Genomic DNA, 26,444 nt, shown 5'->3' on the forward strand with positions numbered 1-26,444 from the left:
AGTCGTTTAGGACATCTACTTTCTGCATGACACAAGTCATTTTTCCAATAATTGTTTACAGACAGGTTAGTTAACTTTTATTCACTATATCACAATTCCAGTAGGTCAGAAGTTACATACACTAAGTTGACTGTACCTTTAAACCGATTGGAAAATTGCAGAAAATGACGTCATGGCTTTAGAAGCTGATAGGCTAATTGACATCGTTTGAGTCAATTGGAGGTGTACATGTGGATGCATTTCAAGGCCTAATTCAAACTCAGTGCCTCTTTGCTTGACATCATGGGAAAATCTAAAGAAATCAGCCAAAAATATTGTAGACCTCCACAAGTCTGGTTCATCCTTGGGAGCAATTTACAAACACCTGAAGGTACCATGTTCATCTGTACAAACAATAGTACGCAAGTATAAACACCATGGGACCACACAGCTGTCATACCGCTCAGGAAGGAGACGCGTTCTGTCTCCTAGAGACAAAAGGTACTTTGGTGCAAAAAGTGCAAATCAATCCCAGAACAGCAGCAAAGGACCTTGTGAAGATGCTGGAGGAAACCGGTACAAAAGTATCTATATCCACAGTAAAACAAGTCCTATATCGACATAACCTGAAAGGCCGCTCAGCAAGGACGAAGCCACTGCTCCAAAACCGCCATAAAAAAGCCAGACTATGGTTTGCAACTGCACATGGGAATACATATTGTGCTTTTTGGATAAATATTCTCTGGCCTGATGAAACACAAATAGAACTGTTTGGCCATAATGACCATCGTTATATTTGGAGGAAAAAGGGGGAGGGCTTGCAAGCCAAAGGACACCATCCTAACCGTGAAGCACGAGGGTGGCAGCATCATGTTGTGGGGGTGCTTTGCTGCAGGAGGGACTGGTGCACTTCACAAAATAGATAGAATCATGAGGAAGGAAAATTATGTGGATAAATTGAAGCAACATCTCAAGACAGCAGTGAGGAAGTTAAAGCTTGGTTGCAAATGAGTCTTCCAAATGGACAATGACCCCAAGCATACTTCCAAAGCTGTTGCAAAATGGCTTAAGGACAACAAAGTCAAGGTACTGGAGAGGCCATCAGAACGCCCTGACATCAATCCCATAGAAAATGTGTGTGCAGAACTGAAAAAGAGTGTACGAGCAAGGAGGCTTACAAATGAGACTCAGTTACACCAGCTCTGTCAGGAGGAATGGGCCAAAATTCACCCAACTTATTGTGGGAAGCTTGTGGAAGGCTACCCAAAACATTTGACCCAAGTTAAACAATTTAAAGGCAATGCTACAAAATACTAATTGAGTGTATGTAAACTTCTGACCCACTGGGAATGTGATTAAAGAAATAAGATCTGAAATAAATCACTCTACTATCATTCTGACATTTCACATTCTTAAAATAAAAGTGGTGATCCTAACTGACCAAGACAGGGTCTTTTTACTAGGATTAAATGTCAGGAATTGTGAAAAACTGAGTTTAAATGTATTTGGCTAAGGTGTATGTAAACTTCCGTCTTCAACTGTTGCTAAACTATGACGCTACCGACCCTTGTAGCTAAACTCCATACCAGGCTTCACCGCCTGGTATGGCAACTGCTTGGCCTCTGACCGCAAGGCACTACAGAGGGTAGTGCGTACGGCCCAGTAAATCACTGGAGCCAAGCCATCCAGGACCTCTATACCAGGCGATGTCAGAGGAAAGCTCTAAAAACTGTCACAGACTCCAGCCACCCTAGTCGTAGACTGTTCTCTCTGCTACCACACGGCAAGCAGTACCGGAGCGCCAAGTCTAGGTCCAAAAGGCTTCTCAACAGCTTCTACACCCAAGCCTGAACAGCTAATCAAATGGCTACCCAGACTATGTGTATTGCCCCCCTCCCTCCCCCTTTTACACTGCTGCTACTCTCTGTTTATTATCTTTGAATAGTTACTTTAATAACTCTACCTACATGTACATACTACCTCAATTACCTCGACTAACCGGTGCCCCTGCATTGTTGGTATTGTTGGCATTGTTAAAACTGCATTGTTGGTTAAGGGCTTGTAAGTAAGCATTTCACTGTTGTATTCGGCGCATGTGACAAATACAGTTTTATTTAAACTCTCACTGGTCGAGTGATGGCCGAAACTTCAAATCATTGAGTGCAGATGTGAGGACAGTCTGTGGATAGCTACCTTATATCACTGGTTGTGATATTGCCTACTGTACATTCAAACTCATAGAAAGCCAAGTGTTTGAAAGCAATGTTGTTAAATCAATGCAAAAGGTGTGCATTGTTAAAGGGGGAAAAAGTGTTCTTGCTTTGTCATTCCCAACACCTCCAACCTTAATGTGTAGGAAGGATGTGATGGGGAGTTGTTGCCAATTTACATTTAGGATGTCATTGTCTAACAAATACCATTGTCTAACAAAATAAATCAATATTTAGAGCTGTTTTCCATTAAATACAGTTTGTCACCATCTGGAGTGTGCAATGCTGGCGAACAGGCATAGATAGTCAAGGCCGAGAAAGAATGTAACGCAATGTCAACACAGAAATTAGGAATGTGACTCGCGTCACTGCCCACAAACAAGACAGCAACCGCCAGGAATGAATGCAGGCGTACCAAGAAAGACAATACCCGAAACGACAATAGATTTGTCAAGTTGCTTGTTTGCTGACTGTAAACATTAAACCTAGCAACACTTAGGACATAACTAGTGCTATATTCAGTTCACAGTTTAGACTGGAGTGGTTGACATTTGGTCGTGAAGCTACTGCTGTGTTTCTGATCGCCTCAGCCATGATTTACAGTGAGGAAAAAACACACCAGGGAGTGTCACATCAAAACTACCTGTCTACATTCGGAGAGGATTCGCTAGTTAGCTATCTGGCTAGTAAAACAGTAGACGTTAGCTGTTACAAAGCCAGCATTTATCGCTGGACGAACGTTAACTAGCTAGCCATGTCCTTCCCAGCATTTGACAATCTGTCTTGTCAGTTAGCTGCCATTGAATTGTTTACAAGTTTAAAAAGGAGACCTTCGCTTCATAAGCTTATCAACGGTTAGCCATGTAGCTAGTTAGCCATGTAGCTAGTTATCATTCCCCAATTCACAAACGTTAGAGCAAAACATTCCTCTCTGACTAAAGTTAGCTCGTTGGATGTCATCGAGCTAACATTAACCATCCACGTCGTAAACTAACTACAGTATTTAATGATGTTGTCTAACCAGCTGTTCAAGTTGGCTAACTAAGAAGCCTAGCTAGACGGCAAGTTATCCAGATAAACACATTTCTCACCAGCATAAGTTGGCTTGAATGCACACTGGACACTTACCTGTCAGAGGCCAGGTTCAGGTAGAATAACAGGAAGCAAATGTCCAACAAGGCAAGGAAGGGCGCAACAAACGGATTCGAGTCTGGAGGTGGAGCACAGATTGGAGTTTTGTTAGCTAGCCCTTTCCAGGTTTGTACGATGCCGACTCGTTGTGTTTGGTCAACCCGAAAAACAAGTATAATGTGTGTACAACGTAAGGCCAGTCGAGGCCCTGAAAATAACTACCAATAGCTGGGTTAATAAACCAGTCAGCCAACGAAGTTCTCCACTCCTCCCAATCAGTTTCCAAAGATGGCGGCGGCGAGAATTCACCTCCTCCTTACTAACGTGACAATCATAGGGCAAAATATCTACAAACATCGACAACTGTTAAAACTGAAAAGCACCTAGTTCTGACTAAAACGATTAGTGTGCCGCACTTGGGTGGCCTTGTCGCTGTTTACCCCCGGGTGGGTGCTGAAGTTACTGTCCCCTCCTCTCCGTGCTAGCTATCCTCCTGCGAAACATCCAGCCAAGATCCGCAATCTGAATCCTCCCTGAATCCTCCCTGATGCCAAGTTGGCGGGGCGTGACAACACAAGAGGGAATTCGTAGTTGGTTATGAGTAAAAGCACACAAATTGGTGGTGGTTGACAGTCAGGGTAGACTCACAATCATGTTCCGAATACCTATCAAATAATATTATTATTCATTTTATATTCTCAAATGTTCAAGACTAGTTCAACATTCAAAGTAAACACACACACAATCCTCTTCATTGCCTGGAAACCCGGTGTAGGATTGCATTGAATTCTACGTCAGGCTAGAAAATTGCTTTTGAATCAGGAACATTTCCTCTCATGACCTCAACGAGCCAGAATGTTGAATACAATTACATTTTAAAGTACTTTACCGGTTGTCTGTCAGGTCCTATTTGGTGATAGGAATGTGAGACAATATATCTACAGGAAAGTATAATTACATAACCTGTTCAAAGTGCTGATAGTACTTTCATATTGCCTTCATCTGGTGTATAAAAACACATGCACCAGACACACGCATACTTGCCGAGCTCGTGCACGTGTTTACACGGTTCTGCACATGCTTCGGGTCATAGAAATCTGAGTGTATCACCAGAGCTTTGAAAAGTTGATGTAATTATACTTTCCTGTAGATATATTGTCTCACATTCCTACCGCCAAAAAGTACCAAGTGCACGGACAACCAGTACGTTAAAATAACATTTTATTTAGCATTCTGTCTCGAAGAGGTCATGAGAGGAATCTTTCCTAACTTCAAATGCTCCTTTCTGCCTGAGATAGAATTCAACTCAATTCAATGTTTGGTTTCCTGGCAATTCTGTTCATAGCTATATGCTTTATTGCATGTGTGTGTGTGTGTGTGTGTGTGTCCTGAGTCTTGCTGAGCTCCTTAGCCGATTATGATCTAAGTCTTTGCCACAAATAGCCCAAATAACCTCCACACACCCATAGTCCTGACTGAGCTTCAGCATTCACTAAAAATCTGGATGACGCATGCACTGCTGCAATTATAATGTATAAACACGTACAGTGTCCAATAGTGACTGAAACCTTTTTTATTTTGAATAGTCAGTTTGCCACTCATAAGGTAGAGTCAGTCTCTCTCTCTCAAACACACATAGAGCTGGTCACCTGTATATGTGTATCCCTGACTTCCAGATATCTCATATACCATGACCACCAATACTTCATATACAATTTGGTCAATAGCATGTGTCCTTCAAATGTGAACCCCCAAAAGTGTCAAACTGTAATTTAAAGTGATGAATCATGTATGTAATCCAAGCTAAAGTGAGATTTTTACTCAAAATAAAACATCAGTGAAAGAGACAGACAGCATCACATAGGTTGAGTCCCAAAGGGCACCGTATTCCCACATATGTAATATATATATATATATATATATTATATACACACCCTTTGACTTTTTCCACATTTTGTTATGTTACAGCCTTATTCTCAAATGGATTAAATAAATAAAAATGTCCTCATCCATCTACACACAATACCCCATAATGACAAAGCAGAAACAGGTTTTTAGAAATGTATTAAACATAAAAAAGAGGAATACCTTATTTACATAACTATTCAGACCCATTGCTATGAGACTCTACATTTTGCTCAGGTGCATCCTGTTTCCATATATATCCTTGATTGAAGGTCCATCATTGAAGATCCCCAAGAACACAGTGGGCTCCATCATTGAAGGTCCCCAAGAACACAGTGGGCTCCATCATTGAAGGTCCCCAAGAACACAGTGGGCTCCATCATTCTTAAATGGAAAAAGTTTAGAACCACAAAGACTCTTTCTAGAGCTGGCCACCCGGCTTAACTGAGCAATCGGGGAGAAGGACCTTGGTCAGGGAGGTAACCAAGAACCTGATGGTCACTCTGACAGAGGTCCTCTGTGGAGATGGTTGTCCTTCTGGAAGGTTCTCCCATCTCTGCAGCACTCCATCAGTCAGGTCTTCGTGGTAGAGTGGCCAAACGGAAGCTACTCCTCTGTAAAAGTTACATGACAGCCCGCTTGGAGTTTGCCAAAAGGCACCTAAAGACTCTCAGTCCATGAGAAACAAAATTCTCTGGTCTGATGAAACCAAGATTGAACTCTTTGGCCTGAATGCCAAGTGTCATGTCTGGAGGAAATCTAGCACCATCCCTACGGTGAAGCATGGTGGTGGCAGCATCATGCTGTGGGGATGTGTTTCAGCTGCAGGAACTGGAAGATTAGTCAGCATAGAGGGAAAGATGAATGGGCAAAGTACATAAGGATGAAAATCTGCTCCAGAGCACTCAGGACCTCAGACTTGGGCAAAGTTTCACCTTCCAACAGGACAACGACTCTAAGTACACAGCCAAGGGAACACATGAGTGGCTCCAGGACGAGTCTCTGAATGTTATTCAGAGGCCCACCCAGAGCCCGGAATTCAACCCAATCGAACATCTCTGGAGAGACCTGAACATAGCTGTGCAGCGATGCTCCCCATCCAACCTGACCGAGCTTGAGAGGATCTCCAGAGAGCAATGGGAGAAACACCCCAAATACAGGTGTGCCAAGCTTGTAGCGTTATACCCAAGAAGACTCTAGACTGTAATCACCGTCAAAGGTGCTTTAACTTAGTAAAGGGTCTGAATACTTACAGTTGAAGCCAAATATATTTAACTTAAGTTTTTCACAATTCCAGACATTTAATCCAAGTAAATATTCCCTGTCTTAGGTCAGTTTTCTTTTTTCTTTTACCTTTATTTAACTAGGCAAGTCAGTTAAGAACAAATTCTTATTTTCAATGACAGCCTAGGAAAAGTGGGTTAACTGCCTGTTCAGGAAGAACGACAGATTTGTACCTTGTCAGCTCAGGGGTTTGAACTTGAAACCTTCCCGTTACTAGTCCAACGCTCTAACCACTAGGCTACCCTGCACCCCCAGTTAGGATCACCACTTTATTTGAAGAATGTGAAATGTCAGAATAATCGTAGAGAGAATGATTTATATCAGCTTTTATTTCTTTCATCACATTCCCAGTGGGTCAGAAGTTTACATACACTCAATTCGTATTTGATAGCATTGCCTTTAAATTGTTTAACTTGGGTCAAACATTTTGGGTAGCCTTCCACAAGCTTCCCACAATAAGTTGGGTGAATTTTGGTCCATTCCTCCTGACAAAGCTGGTGTAACTGAGTCAGGTTTGTAGGCCTCCCTGCTTTAACTTCCTGACTGATGTCTTGAGATGTTGTTTCAATATATCCACATAATTTTCCTGCCTCATGATGCCATCTATTTTGTGAGGTGCACCAGTCCCTCCTGCAGCAAAGCACCCCACAACATGACGCTGCCACCCCCATTCTTCACGGTTGGGATGGTGTTCTTCGGCTTGCAAGCCTTCCCCCTTTTCCTCCAAACATAAAGATGGTCATTATGGCCAAACAGTTCTATTTTTGTTTCATCAGACCAGAGGACATTTCTCCAAAAAGTACGATCTTTGTGCCCATGTGGAGTAGTAAACCGTAGTCTGGATTTTTTATGGCCGTTTTGGAGCAGTGGCTTCTTCCTTGTTGAGCATTTTCACAAGGTCCTTTGCTGTTGTTCTGGGATTGATTTTCACTTTTCACACCAAAGTAAGTTAATCTCTAGAAGACAGAACTGGTCTCCTTCCTGAGCGATATGACAGCTGTGTGGTCCCATGGTGTTTATACTTGCATACTATTGTTTGTACAGATGAACGTGGTACCTTCAGGCATTTGGAAATTACTCCCAAGGATGAACCAGACTTGTGGAGTTCTTCAATTTTGTCAAGCAAAGAGCCACTGAGTTTGATGGTAGGCCTAGAAATACATCCACAGGTACACCTCCAATTGACTCAAATGATGCCAATTAGCATATCAGAAGCTTCTAAAGCCATTACATAATTTTCTGGAATTTTCCAAGTTGTTTAAAGGCACAGTCAACTTAGTGTATGTAAACTTCTGACCCACTGGAATTGTGATACAGTGAATTATAAGTGAACTAATCTGTCTGTAAACAATTGTTGGAAAAATTACTTGTGTCATGCAAAAAGTAGATGTCCTAACCGACTTGCCAAAACTATAGTTTGTTAACAAGAAATTTGTAGAGTGGTTGAAAAACGAGTTCTAATGACTCCAACCTAATTGAGTGTAAACTTCCGATTTCAACTGTATGTAAATGTGATATTTCAGTAGTTTTTTTGCAAACACTCATCTAACAGGACTGGGTATAGATAGAAGGCTACATGTACAATCATTATAATACTGTAGCATAAGGAGGACATCACCTAGCCACCTTATCCAGCGATTTGGTCCTAATCGCTAAGATGTTGAACTTTCCAACACAGTGATAAGGTTTGAGATGCTATTGGGACTACTTCCTGAATTTGCTGCAGTATAGGCACAGCATATCACATCATAAGGAAAAGGAGACAACTACATATGTATATGGCTCTGAAAGGAAATAAGATTTGTGACAAAGATGGTTTGCTGAGAAGTGGCAGTGAAATGTGTGTGGTACTGAAAGGGTTAAGGATGGGCATTCTGCAACAGGCTTCGGGCCAGGCAGCCAATCAGCTTGCAGAACGGGTCTTCTAGAGCCCTGATTGGCTGCTGGGCGGCCATTGTCCTGACGATGGGAATCAGGTCCTGTCTGTGTGGTCTGTATCCAGGCGCTGGGGAAGTATGCTGCTGGAGCAGTGACAGAGAGAAACACTGCACAACACTCTCTCTCTGTCTGTATGTGAGTCTCTCTATAGCAATCTCGCTCTCTGTCTGTGAGTCTCTCTATAGCTCTCTTTCTCTCTCTGTCTGTGAGTCTCTCTATAGCTCTCTCTGTGTGTCTCTGTGTGTGAGTCTCTCTATAGCTCTCTCTCTCTGTCTGTGTGTGTGTGTGTCTCTCTCTCTCTGTCTGTGAGTCTCTCTATAGCTCTCTCTCTCTCTGTCTGTGAGTCTCTCTATAGCTCTCTCTCTCTCTCTCTGTCTGTGAGTCTCTCTATAGCTCTCTCTCTCTCTGTCTGTGAGTCTCTCTATAGCTCTCTCTCTGTCTGTGAGTCTCTCTATAGCTCTCTCTCTCTCTGTCTGTGTCTCTCTCTCTCACTCACTCACATACACACAAAAAAACAACAGTTTAGTTGGTCAGTTAGTGTCCACAAACCTCCAGGGTCCATAATCACAAACAGGACCATGGGCTGTGTTGGCAAACAGAGAGAGTTGCCCTGGTCTGCCCCTGTCTCTGTGCGCATCCTCAAATGGCATCCCATTCCCAAATGGTTCTGGTCAAAAGTAGTGCACTTTATAGGGAATAAGGTGGCATATGTGATGCAACCCCGATCACCTCCAGCATTTCCTGCCCTCCAGCTCTGGGCTTCTCCCTCCCTGAGAAGAGTGTTTATGACAGTTCTCCCTCCTGCTCTCGAATGCTCTGCTCTCTCTGTGTTTCGTTGCTGTTGCTTCCAAGCACAAATTTAATTACACTAGTTGCCACAGGAGGGTGCTCATTGCTCAAAGCTAAGGCCTATACGAACACATCCTGTCACTGCTGCCATTCAACAGGTTCAAGATGTGGCTGTTTTTCCCCCCCAACTTCAAATCTAAGACTTATAAATTATTCTCTTGTTTTTTCAACCCTGTACCCATTACTTTAGTATGACGATTTCAGAGTTGAGTATGTTATTCTGCTTTGTGCCACATCTCCAATCAAGTAAGAATGTGCTGCAGCATGTGACTCACAGGAGGTTGGTGGCACCTTAGCTGGGCTCGTGGTAAGGGCTGGAGCTGAATCGGTGGAATGTTATCAAACACATGCTTTCTGTGTATTTGATGCCATTCCATTCGCTCCATTCCAACCATTATTATGAGCCGTCCTCCCCTCAGCAGCCTCCTGTGCATTACTGTATCATAGCTTTGTTATCATACTGCACTCTTTAATTGGTTAATGTTGCATAGGAGTTTAAAAATTTGACTCAAAAAGTGATCTTGACTCAGATAACGTTTGTGACCACTGTTCTAGAGTTCTCTGTTAACACTATCAACGTTTACCTTTAATGTGGCAATTGTGATCGAATCAACACAATATGAGCCACTTTCAATGCAACATAACGAAACAAAAACTATGCAAGGGATTTTGTTGTAGGCAGAACGCATCGAACTAGGATTCTATTGCATTGACAAGCATGACTCAGCCAGTACTGTACAGACCTGTGCAGCATAAACAATCAGAGCTGCAGGAGGTCTATATGCAAATACACCATTGCCATATATGGATCTGTGCCATTCACTTTGAACTGGACTGTGTTTACAGCATGTGCGGTTGTGAGTAGATGCGCTTGTTTTGAGATCAAAGCGTGAGCTGCATGTTTCCACGTGTGTACATTTTGTTAATATTTTTTACCTTTATTTTACTAGGCAAGTCAGTTAAGAAAAAATTCAATGACGGCCTAGGAACAGTGGGTTAACTGCCTTGTTCAGGCAATTATAATCAATGAACTAATCACTGATCATAATCTTGATGTGATTGGCCTGACTGAAACATGGCCTAAGCCTGATGAATTTACTGTGTTAAATGAGGCCTCACCTCCTGGCTACACTAGTGACCATATCCCCCGTGCATCCCGCAAAGGCGGAGGTGTTGCTAAAATTTACAAGAGCAAATTTCAATTTACAAAAAAAAAAAAAGACGTTTTCATCTTTTGAGCTTCTAGTCATGAAATCTATGCAGCCTACTCAATCACTTTTTATAGCTACTGTTTACAGGCCTCCTGGGCCATATACAGCGTTCCTCACTGAGTTCCCTGAATTCCTATCGGACCTTGTAGTCATAGCAGATAATATTCTCATCTTTGGTGACTTTAATATTCACATGGAAAAGTCCACAGACCCACTCCAAAAGGCTTTTGGAGCCATCATCGACTCAGTGGGTTTTGTCCAACATGTCTCTGGACCTACTCACTGTTACAGTCATACTCTGGACCTACTTTTGTCCCGTGGAATAAATATTATGGATCTTAATGTTTTTCCTCATAATCCTGGACTATCGGACCACCATTTTATTACGTTTGCAATTGCAACAAATAATCTGCTCAGACCCCAACCAAGGAGCATCAAAAGTCGTGCTATAAATTCACAGACAACACAACGATTCCTTGATGCCCTTCTAGACTCCCTCTGCCTACCCAAGGACGTCAGAGGACAAAAATCAGTTAACCACCTAACTGAGGAACTCAATTTAACCTTGCGCAATACCCTAGATGCAGTTGCACCCCTAAAAACATTTGTCATAAGAAACTAGCTCCCTGGTAGACAGAAAATACCTGAGATCTTCCAGAAAATTGGAACGGAAATGACGCCACACCAAACTGGAAGTCTTCCGACTAGCTTGGAAAGACAGTACCGTGCAGTATCGAAGAGCTCGAAGAGAGGATGGCTTTCACTTCAGCAGTAATAAATTCATGAACTTCTTTGAGGAAAAGATCATGATTATTAGAAAGCAAATTACGGACTCCTCTTTAAATCTGCATATTCCTTCAAAGCTCAGTTGTCCTGAGTCTGCACAACTCTGCCAGGACCTAGGATCAAGAGAGACGCTCAAGTGTTTTAGTAATATATCTCTTGACACAATGATGAATATAATCATGGCCTCTAAACCTTCAAGCTGCATACTGGACCCTATTCCAACTAAACTACTGAAAGAGCTGCTTCCTGTGCTTGGCCCTCCTATGTTGAACATAATAAACGGCTCTCTATCCACTGGATGTGTACCAAACTCACTAAAAGTGGCAGTAATAAAGCCTCTTGAAAAAGCCAAACCTTGACCCAGAAAATATACTTTTTTTTAAATAAAAAAATAAAATAGGCCTATATCCAATCTTCCATTCCTCTCCAAAATTTTAGAAAGGCTGTTGCGCAGCAACTCACTGCCTTCCTGAAGACAAACAATGTATACAAAATGCTTCAGTCTGGTTTTAGACCCCATCATAGCACTGAGACTGCACTTGTGAAGGTGGTAAATGACCTTTTAATTACATGGACTTGCTCCTACCTATCTCTCTGATTTGGTCCTGCCGTACATACCTACACGTACGCTACGGTCACAAGACGCAGGCCTCCTAATTGTCCATAGAATTTCTAAGCTAACAGCTGGAGGCAGGGCTTTCTCCTATAGAGCTCCATTTTTATGGAATGGTCTGCCTACCCATGTGAGAGACGCAGACTCTGTCTCAACCTTTAAGTCTTTACTGAAGACTCATCTCTTCAGTGGGTCATATGATTGAGTGTAGTCTGGCCCAGGAGTGGGAAGGTGAACGGAAAGGCTCTGGAGCAACGAACCGCCCTTGCTGTCTCTGCCTGGCCGGTTCCCCTCTTTCCACTGGGATTCTCTGCCTCTAACCCAATTACAGGGGCTGGCTTACTGGTGCTCTTTCATGCCGTCCCTAGGAGGGGTGCGTCACTTGAGTGGGTTGAGTCACTGATGTGATCGCCCTGTCTGGGTTGGGTTCTTCCTAGGTTTTGGCCTTTCTAGGGAGTTTTTCCTAGCCACCGTGCTTCTACACCTGCATTGCTTGCTGTTTGGGGTTTTAGGCTGGGTTTCTGTACAGCACTTTGAGATATCAGCTGATGTACGAAGGGCTATATAAATACATTTGATTTGATTTAGGGGCAGAACGACAGATTTGTACCTTGTAAGCTCAGGGATTCGATCTTACAACCTTTCGGTTACTAGTCCAACGCTCTAACCACTAGGCTACGCTATCCTTTGCTAGTTCGTGAGTTATTAGCTCAGTTATAGATTATTTGTAGTCAACAATAGGTGAGTGATTGCTTCTGACAAGAGTGCACATTTCTAGACATCTTTGAAAAGCGAGTTAGTAGGTAGAGCTTTTTTTGTCCTAAAAGGGGCAGTGTTGTATTTTGAGACAAGTTTGAATAAGCTTAGTAGCCAGTAGCCTACTTAGTAACACAGTAGCCTACTTAGTAACACAGTAGCCTACTTAGTAACACAGTAGCCTACTTAGTAACACAGTAGCCTACTTAGTAACACAGTAGCCTACTTAGTAACACAGTAGCCTACTTAGTAACACAGTAGCCTACTTAGTAACACAGTAGCCTACTTGGCCTCTTAAAACTGTACCGAAAAGTGAGTACAGCCTCAGTGTTCACAGTAAACGCGAGTTGGAATATGCACAGAATTTTAACATTCAAGTTGTGCTCTGCAGACCTGAAATTTTCTCAGTGCCTAAATGATTTTTAGGGAACATTGGTTGTCTGTCTGTTCTGGAGCGTCACCTTTTTCATTTTTTATTTAACCAGGTAGGCTAGTTGAGAACACCTTTATTTAACCAGGTAGGCTAGTTGAGAACACCTTTATTTAACCAGGTAGGCTAGTTGAGAACAGGTTCTCATTTACAACTGCGACCTGGCCAAGATAAAGCAAAGCAGTTCGACACATACAACACAGAGTTACACATGGAGTAAACAAACATACAGTCAATAATACAGTAGAAAAACAAGTCTATATACAAAGTGTGCAAATGAGGTGAGATAAGGGAGGTAAAGGCAAAAAATAGTTTAAAAAAAGTAAATACAAAAAAGCAAATAAACACTGGAGTGTTAGATGTGCAGTAGATTAATGTGCAAAGTAGAAATACTGGGGTGCAAAGGAGCAAGATAAATAAATAAATACAGTAGGGGATGAGGTAGTTGTTTGGGCTATTTACAGATGGGCTGTGTACAGGTGCAGTGATCTGTGAGCTGCTCTGACAGCTGGTGCTTAAAGCTAGTGAGGAAGATATGAGGGAGATATGAGTCTCCAGCTTCAGTGATGTTTGTAGTTCGTTTCAGTCATTGGTAGCAGAGAACTGGAAGGACTGGAACGAACTACAAACATCACTGAAGCTGGAGACTCATATCTCCCTCATTGTTTACTCCATGTGTAACCAAAGGAGGAATTGGCTTTGGGGGTGACCAGTGAGATGAAACTGCTGGAGTGTGTGCTATGGGTGGGGGCTGCTATGGTGACCAGCAAGCTGATATAAGGCGGGGCTTTACTTAGCAGGGTCTTGTAGATGACCTGGAGCAAGTGGGTTTGGCGACAAGTATGAAGCGAGGGCCAGCCAACGAGAGCGTACAGGTCGCAGTGGTGGGTAGTATATGGGGCTTTGGTGACAAAACAGATGGCACCGTGATAGACTGCATCCAATTTATTGAGTAAAATGTTGGAGGCTATTTTGTAAATGACATCGCCGAAGTCGAGGATCGGGAGGATGATCAGTTTTACGAGGGTGTGTTTGGCAGCATGAGTGAAGGATGCTTTGTTGCAAAAGAGGAAGCCAATTCTAGATTTAATTTTCGATTGGAGATGCTTAATGTGAGTCTGGAAGGAGAGTTTACAGTCTAGCCAGACACCTAGGTATTTGTAGTTATCCACATATTCTAAGTCAAAACCATCCAGAGTAGTGATGCTGGACGGGCGGGCAGGTGCAGGCAGCGATCGGTTGAAGACCATGCATTTAGCTTTACTTGTATTTCATAGCAGTTGGAGGCCACGGAAGGAGAGTTGTATGGCATTGAAGCTCGTGAGGAGGGTAGTTAACAGTGTCCAAAGGGCCAGAAGTATACCGAATGGTGTCGTCTGCGTAGAGGTGGATCAGAGACTCACCAGCAGCAAGAGCGACGTCATTGATGTATACAGAGAAGAGAGTCGGCCCAAGAATTGAACCCTGTGGCACCCCCATAATGACTGCCAGAGGCCCGGACAACAGGCCTTCCGATTTGACACACTGAACTCTATCGGAGAAGTAGTTGGTGAACCAGGCGAAGCATTCATTTGAAAAACCAAGGCTGTTGAGTCTGCCGATAAGGATGCAGTGATTGACAGAGTCGAATACGGCATTGAGAAAGGCCTCGCTGAAGTGTTTCAGGGAGCGTTTGACAGTGATGAGGGGAGGTCGTTTGACCGCAGACCCATTACGGATGCAGGCAACGAGGCAGTCATCGCTGAGATCTTGGTTGAAAACAGCAGAGGTGTATTTAGAGAGCAAGTTGGTTAAGATGATATCTACATTAAAGCAGTGAATAAAACAAACTTAGGGAGGAGGCTTCTAATGTTAACATGCATGAAACCAAGGCTTTTACAGTTACAGAAGTCATCAAAAGAGAGCACCTGGAGAATAGGAGTGGAGCTAGGCACTGCAGGGCCTGGATTAACCTCTACATTGCCACCTACTGGAAGGAACAACTTGATGATAAGGCATAGGCCTAGGGGGGGGGACAGCATGATGATAAGGCCTAGGGGGGGAGAGCATGATGATAAGGCCTAGGGGGGGAGAGCATGATGATAAGGCCTAGGGGGGGAGAGCATGATGATAAGGCCTAGGGGGGGAGAGCATGATGATAAGGCCTAGGGGGGGAGAGCATGATGATAAGGCCTAGGGGGGGAGAGCATGATGATAAGGCCTAGGGGGGAGAGCATGATGATAAGGCCTAGGGGGGGAGAGCATGATGATAAGGCCTAGGGGGGGGGAGCATGATGATAAGGCCTAGGGGGGGGGGAGCATGATGATAAGGCCTAGGGGGGGGGAGCATGATGATAAGGCCTAGGGGGACAACATTTAATTTTTTAAAGCATGTTACTGGAACCTGTATGCAATCCACAGCTTTTTGTCACCTGAGGACAGGGAACATGGTTCTGAATCGGTAGAGTGATATCAATAACACTGCAAACAATCATAGAAACACCGCTATAAATGTTATTTCAGAGATGTTTATATTAGGTGTGTAGGTACAGTGGCAAGTACATGAACCCGTTGGAATTATCTGGATTTCTGTATAATATTGGTCATAAAATTTGATCCGGTCTTCATCTGAGTCAGAACAAACAAAACACAGTCTGCTTAAACTAATAAACACACAAATTATTGTATTTTTGTCTTAATTGAATACATCATTTAAACATTCACAGTGAAGGTTGGAAAAAGTATGTCAACTCCTAGGCTAATGACTACTCCAAAAGCTAATTGGAATCAGCTAACCTGGAGTACAATCATTGAGACGAGATTGGAGATGTTGGAGATGTTGGTTAGACGAGATTGGAGATGTTGGAGATGTTGGTTAGACGAGATTGGAGATGTTGGAGATGTTGGTGAGACGAGATTGGAGATGTTGGTTAGAGCTGCCCTATATAAAAAAAAAAATACTCACAAAATTTGAGTTCGCTATTCACAAGAAGCATTGTCTGATGTGGACAAAATAGATTTCAGAAGAACCAATATTAAGAATTGTTGACTTGCATAAAGCTGGAAAGGGTTACAAAAGTATCTCAAAGCCTTGACGTTTGTCAGTCCACGGTAAGAGAAATTGAGAAAGTTCATCACTGTTGCTACTCTCCTTAGGAGTAACCGTCCTGCAAAGATGACTACAAGAGCACAGCACAGAATGCTCAATTAGGTTAAGAAGAACCCTAGAGTGTCAGCTAAAGACTTACAGAAATCTCTGGAACATGCTAACATCTCAGTTGACGAGTCTACGATACATAAAACACTAAACAAGAATGGTGTTCATGGGAGGACACCACGGAAGAAGCCACTGCTGTCTGAATTTTGCAAAAGAGCATCTGGATGTTCCACAGCGCTACTGGCAAAATATTCTGTGTACAGATGAAACTACAGTTGAGTTGTTTGGAAGGAACACACAACACTATGTGTGGAGGAAAAAAAAGGCACAGCACACCAACATCATCCCAACTGTAAAGTATGGTGGAGGGAGCATCATGGTTTGGGGCTGCTTTGCCTCTTCACGGCCTGGACAGCTTGCTATCGTCGACGGAAAAATGAATTCCTAAGTTTTTTTGCAGGAGAATTCCTAAGACATTTTGCAGGAGAATGTTAGGCTCTGTCTGACAATTGAAGCTCAACAGAAGTTGGGTGATGCAACAGGACAACGACCCAAAACACAGAAGTAAATCAACAACAGAATGGCCTCAAAAGAAAATACGCCTTCTGGAGTGGCTCAGACAGAGTCCTGACCTCAACCCGATTGAGATGCTGTGGCATGACCTCAAGAGAGCGGTTCACACCAGACAACCCAAGAATATTGCTGAACTGAAACAGTTTTGTTAAGAGGAATGGTCAACAATTCCTCCTGACCATTGTGCAGATCTGATCCACAACTACAGAAAACATTTGGTTGTTATTGCTGCCAAAGTAGGGTTAAGCAGTTATTAAAACCAAGGGTTCACATACTTTTCCCACCCTGCACTGTGAATGTTTACACCGTGTGTTCAATAAAGACATGAAAACATATAATTGTGTTATTAGTTTAAGCAGACTGTGTTTGTCTATTGTTGAGACTTAAATGAAGATCACATTTTATGACCAATTTATGTAGAGGTCCAGGTAATTCCAAAAAGATTCACCTACTTTTTCTTTCCACTGTATACTGATATCTTGTAGCTGTGTTTGTGCAGTTTGTGGAATTTAACTTTTTATTACATTTCTCACAGAACTCTTTGTATTTGTCATTAATAAGAAATACAAGACAGTACATTCCCCAGACAGATAGAACCTTGTCCTAGAGTAGGACGATCAAGAGAGATTATCCTAGTCCAAGACTTAATCTGTGTTCAGGAAACTGTCCCAGAGTTCAGCAGACAGGGTGTCGACCAGAGTCATTTCCTGGCATATTTGAACAAAGTGGAAATCAACTGGGAAACTAAAAATCATCAGGGGTCAAAATGGGTTAAGTTAACTTAAACTTTAGGGACAAGGGTTAGGTTAAGGTTTGGGATAGCTTTAGTGAGATTAGTGTAAGAGCTAGGGAAAGGCTTAAAGATTAGCACTGGGTAAGTGTACAGTGGTTGGCCACCATTCATTTTCTGCCTGTTGAAACTACCTCCTTTTAATAAAGACGATCTAACAGTCACGGTTTGACTCTGGGGTTTGTTTATAATTGTTGTTCTTTTTTTTACTCTGGGGTTTGTTTTTAATTGTTGTTCTTTTTTTTACTCTGGGGTTTGTTTATAATTGTTGTTGTTGTTTACTCTGGGGTTTGAGTATGAATGAACACGTTTGTAAACCGAAACGCAGTTAATTCTACATGACAGGAGCCTACATACAGATACTTCACACAACACAGACACATTGTGAAATCCAGTTCATAAGACAAACATGTTGGTGATTTATAACATGAGTCCTGAGCTGCAGTGAAGATGGGATGGTTACATTCCATCAAGTGAAGCTGGACTCACAGGTAGAACACTGAGACATGGTGTCACACTGAGACATGGTGTCACACTGAGACATGGTGTCACACTGAGACATGGTGTCACACTGAGACATGGTGTCACACTGAGTCATGGTGTCACACTGAGACATGGTGTCACACTGAGACATGGTGTCACACTGAGACATGGTGTACGAGCAACGTGTCACATCTTACCTGTACATGTACTCTTCATAATATAACCCATCCCGAAGCATGTTAGTGCTGGAGTAGATAAAAACCCTGCAACTCCAAAAGAAAGTTACCATCTTAAACAGAAATATATAAACAAAATAGCTTACAAAAACATTTATTGAAGGTTTCAAAGTAACAACCATTACATAACAGGTTTGCTACGACGTTGGACTGTAGTGAAATAATACTGATCATATAATGCATATATATATATGTATACACAAATCTCACATGTGATAAGACTTCACAATTTATATCTTAATGAATTATCTGATTCCATAGAGAATATACTTAGATTGTTTTTTACAGTAATAGGCTAATCAAGAAATGTCAGAATTAAAATTGTAACAGATTTAACTACATTGTAAAAACTTTAACGATTCACAGGCATGAAGCTTAAGTTATAAAGCATTTACAAGTGTGACAAGGCATATGACAGGGGCGGAAAGGTAGCCTAGTGGTTAGAGCGTTGGGCCAGTAACCGAAAGGTCGTTGTTTTGAATACCAGGTGAAAAATCTGTCTTTGCCCATGAGCAAAGCACTTTACCCTAATTTGCTCCAGGGGTGCTGTACTACTAGTACTACTAAACAACACATTTCACTGCACCTATCCGGTGTGTGTGAGAGAAAACAGATTGGAGGGGATCTTACAGTGAAAAAGCAAAGCATGACCAGAAACAGACCTACTCAGGCCGAGCAGCCTACAACATGTTCATATAGCTTTTCTGTAGAGCGTAGGACATGAGGAACAGACAAAAAAAAGGCATTCTCTTTCTAACATTTCAAGGTGACTTAATCAAACCATCCAACCATAACAAGTTACAGTAACCTGATCACCCAGGCCCAAAATCCACAGGGTGTCAAGAGTCTAACGGCTTGTGTGGGGGATGAAACCAAATAAGGCAGAATTCCTAAGGACAATAAAAATCACTTAACACAGTAGCTTAAAGTTCACCCTGTCCAGATACAAGTTACCACAGATCATACATCCATATAGATGACATCAAAGTTTGCTTCAGAAGTTTATGAGATAGCAAACATGGAGGCAACAGCATCACTAACACTCATTTCAATAGTCAGGAAGGGCTGAATGGCCCTTGAGTGTTTTCCTGGGCAATTTGCCATGCAGACCCAGAGGTGACAAAGCACATAAGTGAGGGCCTACAGTACAGTATTATTCAGTTAATATCAAACCTGAGGGGTATGTTCACTTACAGGTGTCAGTTTGAATAAGCCTTTATCTTCAAAACAGACATTTTACACAATGGACACTGTTGTTTAGTGAATATTCTTCATGTGTGATTTAAGGGAACTTATCTGACTAAAGCATTTGTTGCAATCGTTGCAGCGATACGGTTTCTCTCCAGTGTGAATTCGCTTGTGGCGTGTCAGATCACCCGATGATGTAAAACCTTTCACACATACAGAACACTTAAATGGCTTCTCCCCTGTGTGAGTCATCATATGAAGTGACAGTTTTCTGCTATAAATGAACCTTTTGCAGCAGACATGGCACTGATGTGATTTCTCCCCTGTGTGAGTCTTCATGTGTTCTCTAAGGACTCCCTTCCAAGTGAAGCTTTTGCCACAAACAGTGCACAGATACGGTTTCTCTCCGGTGTGAATTCCCTGGTGGTCTTTGAGATAACTCAGTGACGTACAGCCTTTTCCACAAACAGGACACTTATGCAGCTCTCGCTCGGTTTTATTTCCCGACTCTCTCTCTGTGTGAATTCTCATATGCTTTCTCAGATAACGTTTCTCCCGGAAGCACTTGCCACAATCACTGCAAAGATACAACTGTTTCTCTGATTGACTTTCTCTCCTTTTCTCCCCTGTGTGTGTCCTCATATGTCTAGTCAGATCACATTTCTGAATGAATCTTTTGTTGCAAACATGACATTGATGTGGTTTCTCCCCAGTGTGAATTCGCTGGTGGATTTTTAGGACATTTGGATATGCAAAGCCTTTCCCACATACAGGACACATATGCAGTCTTCTCTTTTTGTGACTCCCCGGTTCGCTCTCTGTCCGACTCCCCGGTTCGCTCTCTGTCCGGCTCCCCGGTTCGCTCTCTGTCCGGCTCCCCGGTTCGCTCTCTGTCCGACTCCCCGGTTCGCTCTCTGTCCGACTCCCCGGTTCGCTCTCTGTGTGAGTCTTCATATGAACCCTCAGGTAGCTCATCGTTCGGAAGCTTTTGCCACAATCGCTGCAGAGATATGTTGGTTTCTCTCCAGAGTGATTCAGCTCGTGTTGTTTCAGACCACCCAATGATTTAAAGCATTTTTCACAAAGAGGGCACTTATATGATTTCTCCCCTGTGTGAATTCTCATATGCTTTCTCAGTTCATGTTTTTGACTGAAAGATTTGTCACATTCTTTACACTGATATGGTTTCTCCCCTGTGTGAATCTTCATATGCACGTTTAATGTTGCCCTTTGAGTGAAGCGTTTCTCACATTCAGTGCAACAAAACGGTTTCTCCCCTGTGTGAATCCTCATATGGTCTTTTAATGATGACCTTTGAGTGAAGCATTTCTCACATTCACGGCAACCATATGGTTTCTCCCCTGTGTGAGTCCTCATATGCTTGACCAGATGTCCCTTGCGGTAGAAGCATTTGTCACATTCTTTGCACTTATGTGGTTTCTCACCTGTATGAATTACCTGATGTATTTTTAACAGGCCTGAGCTAGTAAAGCTTTTAATACACACAGGACACTTGAAGGGTTTCTCCCCTGTGTGATTTCTCTGATGTACTTTATAATGGCTTACATTATAAAAGGTTTTACTGCACACCGCACACGTGTATGGTTTCTCACTACCATGAAACTTCTGTTGGTGTTCCTTTAGGTAGCGTGGCCTCTTAAAGCATTTATTACACACAGGACAGATGCATGGATTCGCTCCATGAGTTTTCCCATGTATTTTCAGAGAGCCTGGTGTGTTGAAACATTCCTTGCACACTGGACAATTGTACGGTTTTGCATCTGGGTGAGTAGTGCTCATATGCTTGTTGAAGTCAGTCTTGACACTGAAGGATTTGCCACATTCTTTGCACAGATGTGTTTTTTCACCTGTGTGAATTCGCTGATGATCTTTTAAAGAAGCTGTGCAAAGAAAGGATTCACTGCACAAAGAACACCACAATGGGTCTTTCTCCCCTGTGTGAACTTTTTTGTGTCGTTGTAGACCATTTAGTGATTTAAAGCCTTTTCCACAGAAAGGACATGTGTGTCGTTTCTCTGCTTTGTGAATTCTCTGATGTACTTTTAAACTGACTGGTGCCTTAAACAGTTTACTGCACACAGGACACTTGTATCGCCTCTTGCTTGTGTGACACTTCAATGGTGCCCTCTGCTCGTTGGTTGTCTTGGCCTCAGTGCAGACTTGAGAGCTTTGTCCTTTCTTGTCCCGGGTTCTCTTTGACCCTGACGGTAGTTCTTCACTCTCCTCCTCATCAATACTTACAATGATTTCACTTGGAGTTGCAGAACAGTCTTGATGTAGTACAGAGAGCGTGTGAGAGTCACTGGTTGGTTCTGATACTCTGATACTGTAGTGCTCTTCATCTGATTGGGTCTGTTCAGTTGCATTGGTGGGTAGAGAGTCCCTTTTGCTGTCCTGATCACAGTCACTTTCCACACAGGGAGGAATAAATATCAACTGTATGACCTCTGTGGTAGCAGACCTAAGTCTTTGAAGCTGCTCTTCCTCCTGACTGGTCCGGAGTTCCTCTGTAATCTGGGTGGGCTCTGGGTCCTCCTGCCTCAGACTGGGGCTCCACTCCTGCTCACAGTGCGGCTGCTGGTTAGGGGGAACCTCCTCTTCAGGGAAAGTTACCTGCTTGGGGTCTGTAGAGAAGGAAAGGAGTAAAAATACTGAATAACAATTCAAAATACTTCACATTCTGAATTCTCTATGCCGTGCTTAGGGCTGTGGAGGTCATGAAATTGTCAGCTGGTGATTGTGAAGCAAATAACTGCCGGTCTCAAGGTAATTGAGAAGATGTCTGGAATGACACATCGATCTGTGGAATGACACATCGATCTCTGTAATGACATATCGTCCCATCGACCTGTCCGAACATTGTATGGTCTATTTATTTTTTTACCCGGGGCAGGGGGTCTTTGCGTTGCCTAGCAATTCAGCCTGGGTCCTCTACAAACCACTGATTAAAGTCAAATCATTAGACTACAATGTGAAAATCATCTTACCAATATTGTATTTCCCTGTGTGTAAATAAGTACATCAATATGAACCAATCGTATGGTTACATGTGGTACCGATAACTTTGATTGGTGATTTGGAACCAAATGTTGTAGGCCTACAGTGTGATAGGAGACCCTTTCAATGGTGATTACCAACAATTTCACCTGAGATCGTGGGCGCATGTTGACCATAGAAGACATCACTGGGCAGTCCTCTTGGGAGAGCAAAGCAAACAGTCATTCTCAGTGTTCAACAGCGGGCCAGCGCAGAACTCACATCCTCCCTACTGATGTCTTCAGAGGAGATGGTCATTTCGCTTTTTGTTTGAATGAGACTTTTTAGTCTAAACAAATTTTTCATGATCAACTTTCAACTGAATCCAGAACGCCAGTAATATAGGGTTCTATTGCAGAAAGTTGTGTTTGTGAACAGACAAAAACAACAACATGACAAAGGTAATAATGAGAGAGAGAATTCTAAAATGGTAGAAACATCAGCACAAGAACTGTTTGTCGGGAGCGTCATGAAATGAGTTTCATTATTCGATTCACCCCAATCTGAACTAACGCAATGGCGAAGTGAATCATTTTGTGTGTCAAAAATAATCATGAATCGTTCAAAGGAAATCAATCAAAAAGGCCGGCCTTAAACGCAAGTGTCGGTGGAAAGTTTTTGGAGAAATGACAAACGAAATATGAGCATGTGTTCTTAATGTTTTGTGTACTCAGTATATGTTAATATGACCAACTTTAAAATGTATGGGCCTAACATACAGATTTTTTTTTTATTCCGTATGTACTAATTAGCATATTAAGTTCCTATAAAAGTTGCATGTTACATTTTAAAATAATTTAAGAAATTAACAAACTTGAAGTTTTACATAAAGCATAAAGCTACGTTACTGTAATGATGCATCTTCCCTATGCTGCTTCCTACACTTGTTATTTTTCTGATTTCCTGATTGGATAACATCTAGACTCAGTAACATGTGGTGTCCTGTTCTTGCTAACTTTTGTCACCTGTCTTAATGCGGTCCTTCTCCTGCTGTTTATTCTGGGGTTCAGACTAAATGCAGTGGTAAATGTGCTGCTCACAGTAGACAGCAGCAACATGGACCTGTTAAATTGACTAGAAGGGTGTTGATATATAGTTGTGTTTAGGCATGACAACATGGACCTGTTAAATTGACTAGAGGGGTGTTGATATATAGTTGTGTTTAGGCATGGCTTCCTTGTTTTCAGTCTTATGCGTGTTTCTCATTCTGCTGGAGTTGACCTAGTATTTTATTAACCCCTACCTCACACATCCGGTTGTTTCATTTGTAACTCATCCAACAAAATCACAATATGCTGTTTTACATTGTGTTATTTGTGCTGGTCTAATTCCTATAATGGACAAGCAGAAGAACCCGTGGGCTCTCAGATATAACAGTTCATAGAATGCTCTTCGATATCCCAAGTTTGTGGCATTGATTCATAAATCATAGAATTTTTACTTAAATTCAAATGTTATGTGTAAAAGGCATATGTATGCATTGTTTACCATTTTGATTTCTTTAAAACAATGTAATTCTTGAGTTCAGGTGTTTGACGGGTGACTAGGTACATTCTTGTCATATAAATATGCTTATTAATGAATGATTATGGATACATTCTGCAATGAGTTTATCTGGGTTTGAATCTGCAACACAACATGTCAAGTTAGTTCTGAATTGCTTTACTACAGCAGTGCATTCTGACACAATGAATTTAAACAGGGTAAGCCTACACAACACACAGCCTTTATTTGAAGGGTTTCTAAAATACACGTTGGATTAAAGGAATTGTGGGAAAACGATTGGAACCATTTCCGTGTTTTGCAACACGTCCCGTGGGGCTCAATGGTAAGTCCTAACCTCGTGAAAGTGTGTTGCGTGTTCCTGAGAAGCTTCTCTATCACATGAAATACAAAGTATAACACCAGAACCACAGTTTCAATGTTGACCCCTAACACTAATATTATAGCTAGCTTATGTGACCATAAGTATGTGGACACCTGCTCGTCAAACGTCTCTTTCCAAAATTATGGGCATTAATATGGAGTTGGTCCCGGTCCCCCCCCCTTTTGCTGCTATAACAGCCTCCACTCGTCTGGGAAGGCTTTCCACTAGATGTTGGAATATTGCTGCGGGGACTTGCTTCCATTCAGCCACAAGAGGATTAGTGAGGTCAGGGACTGATGTTGGGCGATTAAGCCTGCCTCAAGGTTGGCGTTCCAATTCATCCCAAAGGTGTTAGATGGGGTTGAGGCCAGGGCCCTGTGCAGACCAATCCGGTTCTTCCACACCGATAGACATACCATTTCTATAAGGACCTCGCTCTGTGCACAGGGGCATTGTCATGCTGAAACAGGAAAAGGCCTTCCCCAAAATGTTGCCACAAAGTTGGAAGCACAGAATCGTCTAGAATGTCATTGTGTGCTGCAGCATTAAAATTTCCCTTCACTGGAACTAGAGGCTTAGACCGAACCATGAAGAACAGCCCCAGACCTTGACGCATCCTATGACGATGCCACATTTAAAGTCACTGTGCTTTTCGGGTGGGTATAATTTGTGGAATGTTCCAACAGGAATCTGTTCCAAAAACGTTGTAAATAACAAGGTTGCCAACAAACAACACGGCAGAATAAGATACTGGGTAGGATTTGTTGGCAACCTTGTACTTTACGAAGTTTTTGAAACAGATTCCTGTTGGAACGTTCCACAAATTATACCCACCCTGCTCTTCAGAACGGGCCTTTCTACTACCAATGTTTGTCTACGGAGATTGCATGGCCGCGTGCTCGACTTTATAACGTTACACCTGTCAGCAACGGGTGTAGTTGAAATAGGGGTGTCAACATACTTTTGTATATATACACAGTATAATGCATTATGTTAACTGTAAAAAAAAAATGAAATAACATATTTATTTGATTGTATATACGTTATATACCTAGCCTTAGCAAGCTCTTTGCCAGCAAGCTAAGCTTTTTTTTAGCTATAATATTTAGCTAACGTTAGTTTTGCAAACGTTAGCTACTTAGCATCAAGTGTAGACGATAGAAGAAAAAAGGTCGTTAAAACATTAGTATATTCGTTTAGAAGACTTCAGTAAAACATTTTACCGGAGAATGACCTTCGATACAGACTTTTATCACTAGCCAAGTCCTTGTTCCATCTGTGCCCGTAGTGTACAGTAGCTGCGTTAACGCAGCAGAGAAAGGCCTATAGGATCTCAGCGTGAGTCGCGTAAACCAGGCTAGATAATTAACGTTAGCTACTAAACTTGAAGTCAAAACAGCGTATTAAGTTACCTGACCTTAGTAGTGAATACGATACGTCCACGGCTAGTGATTCAGCAAAGACAATATTTTGTGATCCGATAACTTGGTGTAAGTGGTGGCTACAAACCTGCTCCGAAATGATCCAGAAGAAGCCCCCGTAGACGGTCGTTCTCTCCCTGAACCTCTGCTACCGTCTTTTCTACCACAACACATATTTCCACCGCCGCTGTTGTCAGCCGCTCCCGGTACTCTGCTAACGTCTTCTCCGCAGAACCAAATATATCCACAGCCGCTGCTGTTAGCCGCTCGTTAATAAACACACTCAACACCTGTAGTTTAGACATTTTACGTACAAATCTACATTTCAGACGCTCAAACTACATATTCCTATTAGACCCACACTTTCTGCTGAAAACATGCGACCGAGCGCCATTACCACTGTGAAATATGCAATAATAACTAAGTACTTCCGGGTCATGGATTTCTTTTTTTGCAATCCTTCAGAATAAGAGTCTTGTCCTGTATATTTTGTCAATTAATATTGATGGGGAAAATGGTGGATAATGTGCACAATTATCGAAATGTTATACTACTTATCATACAAATAATAATTGTAAGTGTTTCTATAAAATAGTCTATA

The 26,444-nt window shown here is 42.3% G+C and overlaps 2 protein-coding genes across 4 annotated transcripts in view; both read right to left on the reverse strand.

Annotated features, from left to right (window-relative positions):
* LOC109873914 (serine/threonine-protein kinase TAO1-like) overlaps positions 1 to 3,858 on the reverse strand; it is a 49,041-nt gene extending 45,183 nt beyond the window's left edge. Inside the window, exons 1-2 of one of the 3 annotated variants that reach the window (XM_031809513.1) lie at positions 3,543 to 3,857; positions 3,318 to 3,399 (exon numbers count right to left, since the gene is read on the reverse strand). The gene's annotated coding sequence lies outside the window, so the exon portion shown is untranslated. Of the gene's footprint in view, positions 1 to 3,317 lie in introns of all 3 variants that reach the window. The other 2 variants (XM_031809514.1, XM_031809512.1) reach the window with 2 other exon arrangements.
* A 14,530-nt stretch (positions 3,859 to 18,388) lies between these two features.
* LOC109874330 (zinc finger protein 271-like) lies at positions 18,389 to 26,243 on the reverse strand. The gene is made up of 2 exons (XM_020466192.2): positions 25,932 to 26,243; positions 18,389 to 22,143 (listed from the first exon to the last, which is right to left on the reverse strand). The coding sequence occupies exons 1-2, from the start codon at positions 26,146 to 26,148 to the stop codon at positions 19,568 to 19,570; spliced, it is 2,793 nt and encodes a 930-aa protein (XP_020321781.1). The 5' UTR covers positions 26,149 to 26,243; the 3' UTR covers positions 18,389 to 19,567.
* Between the last annotated feature and the right edge of the window lie 201 nt (positions 26,244 to 26,444).

This window comes from Oncorhynchus kisutch, linkage group LG29, assembly GCF_002021735.2.
Source record: "Oncorhynchus kisutch isolate 150728-3 linkage group LG29, Okis_V2, whole genome shotgun sequence".
In the NCBI taxonomy this organism is placed as follows: domain Eukaryota; kingdom Metazoa; phylum Chordata; class Actinopteri; order Salmoniformes; family Salmonidae; genus Oncorhynchus; species Oncorhynchus kisutch.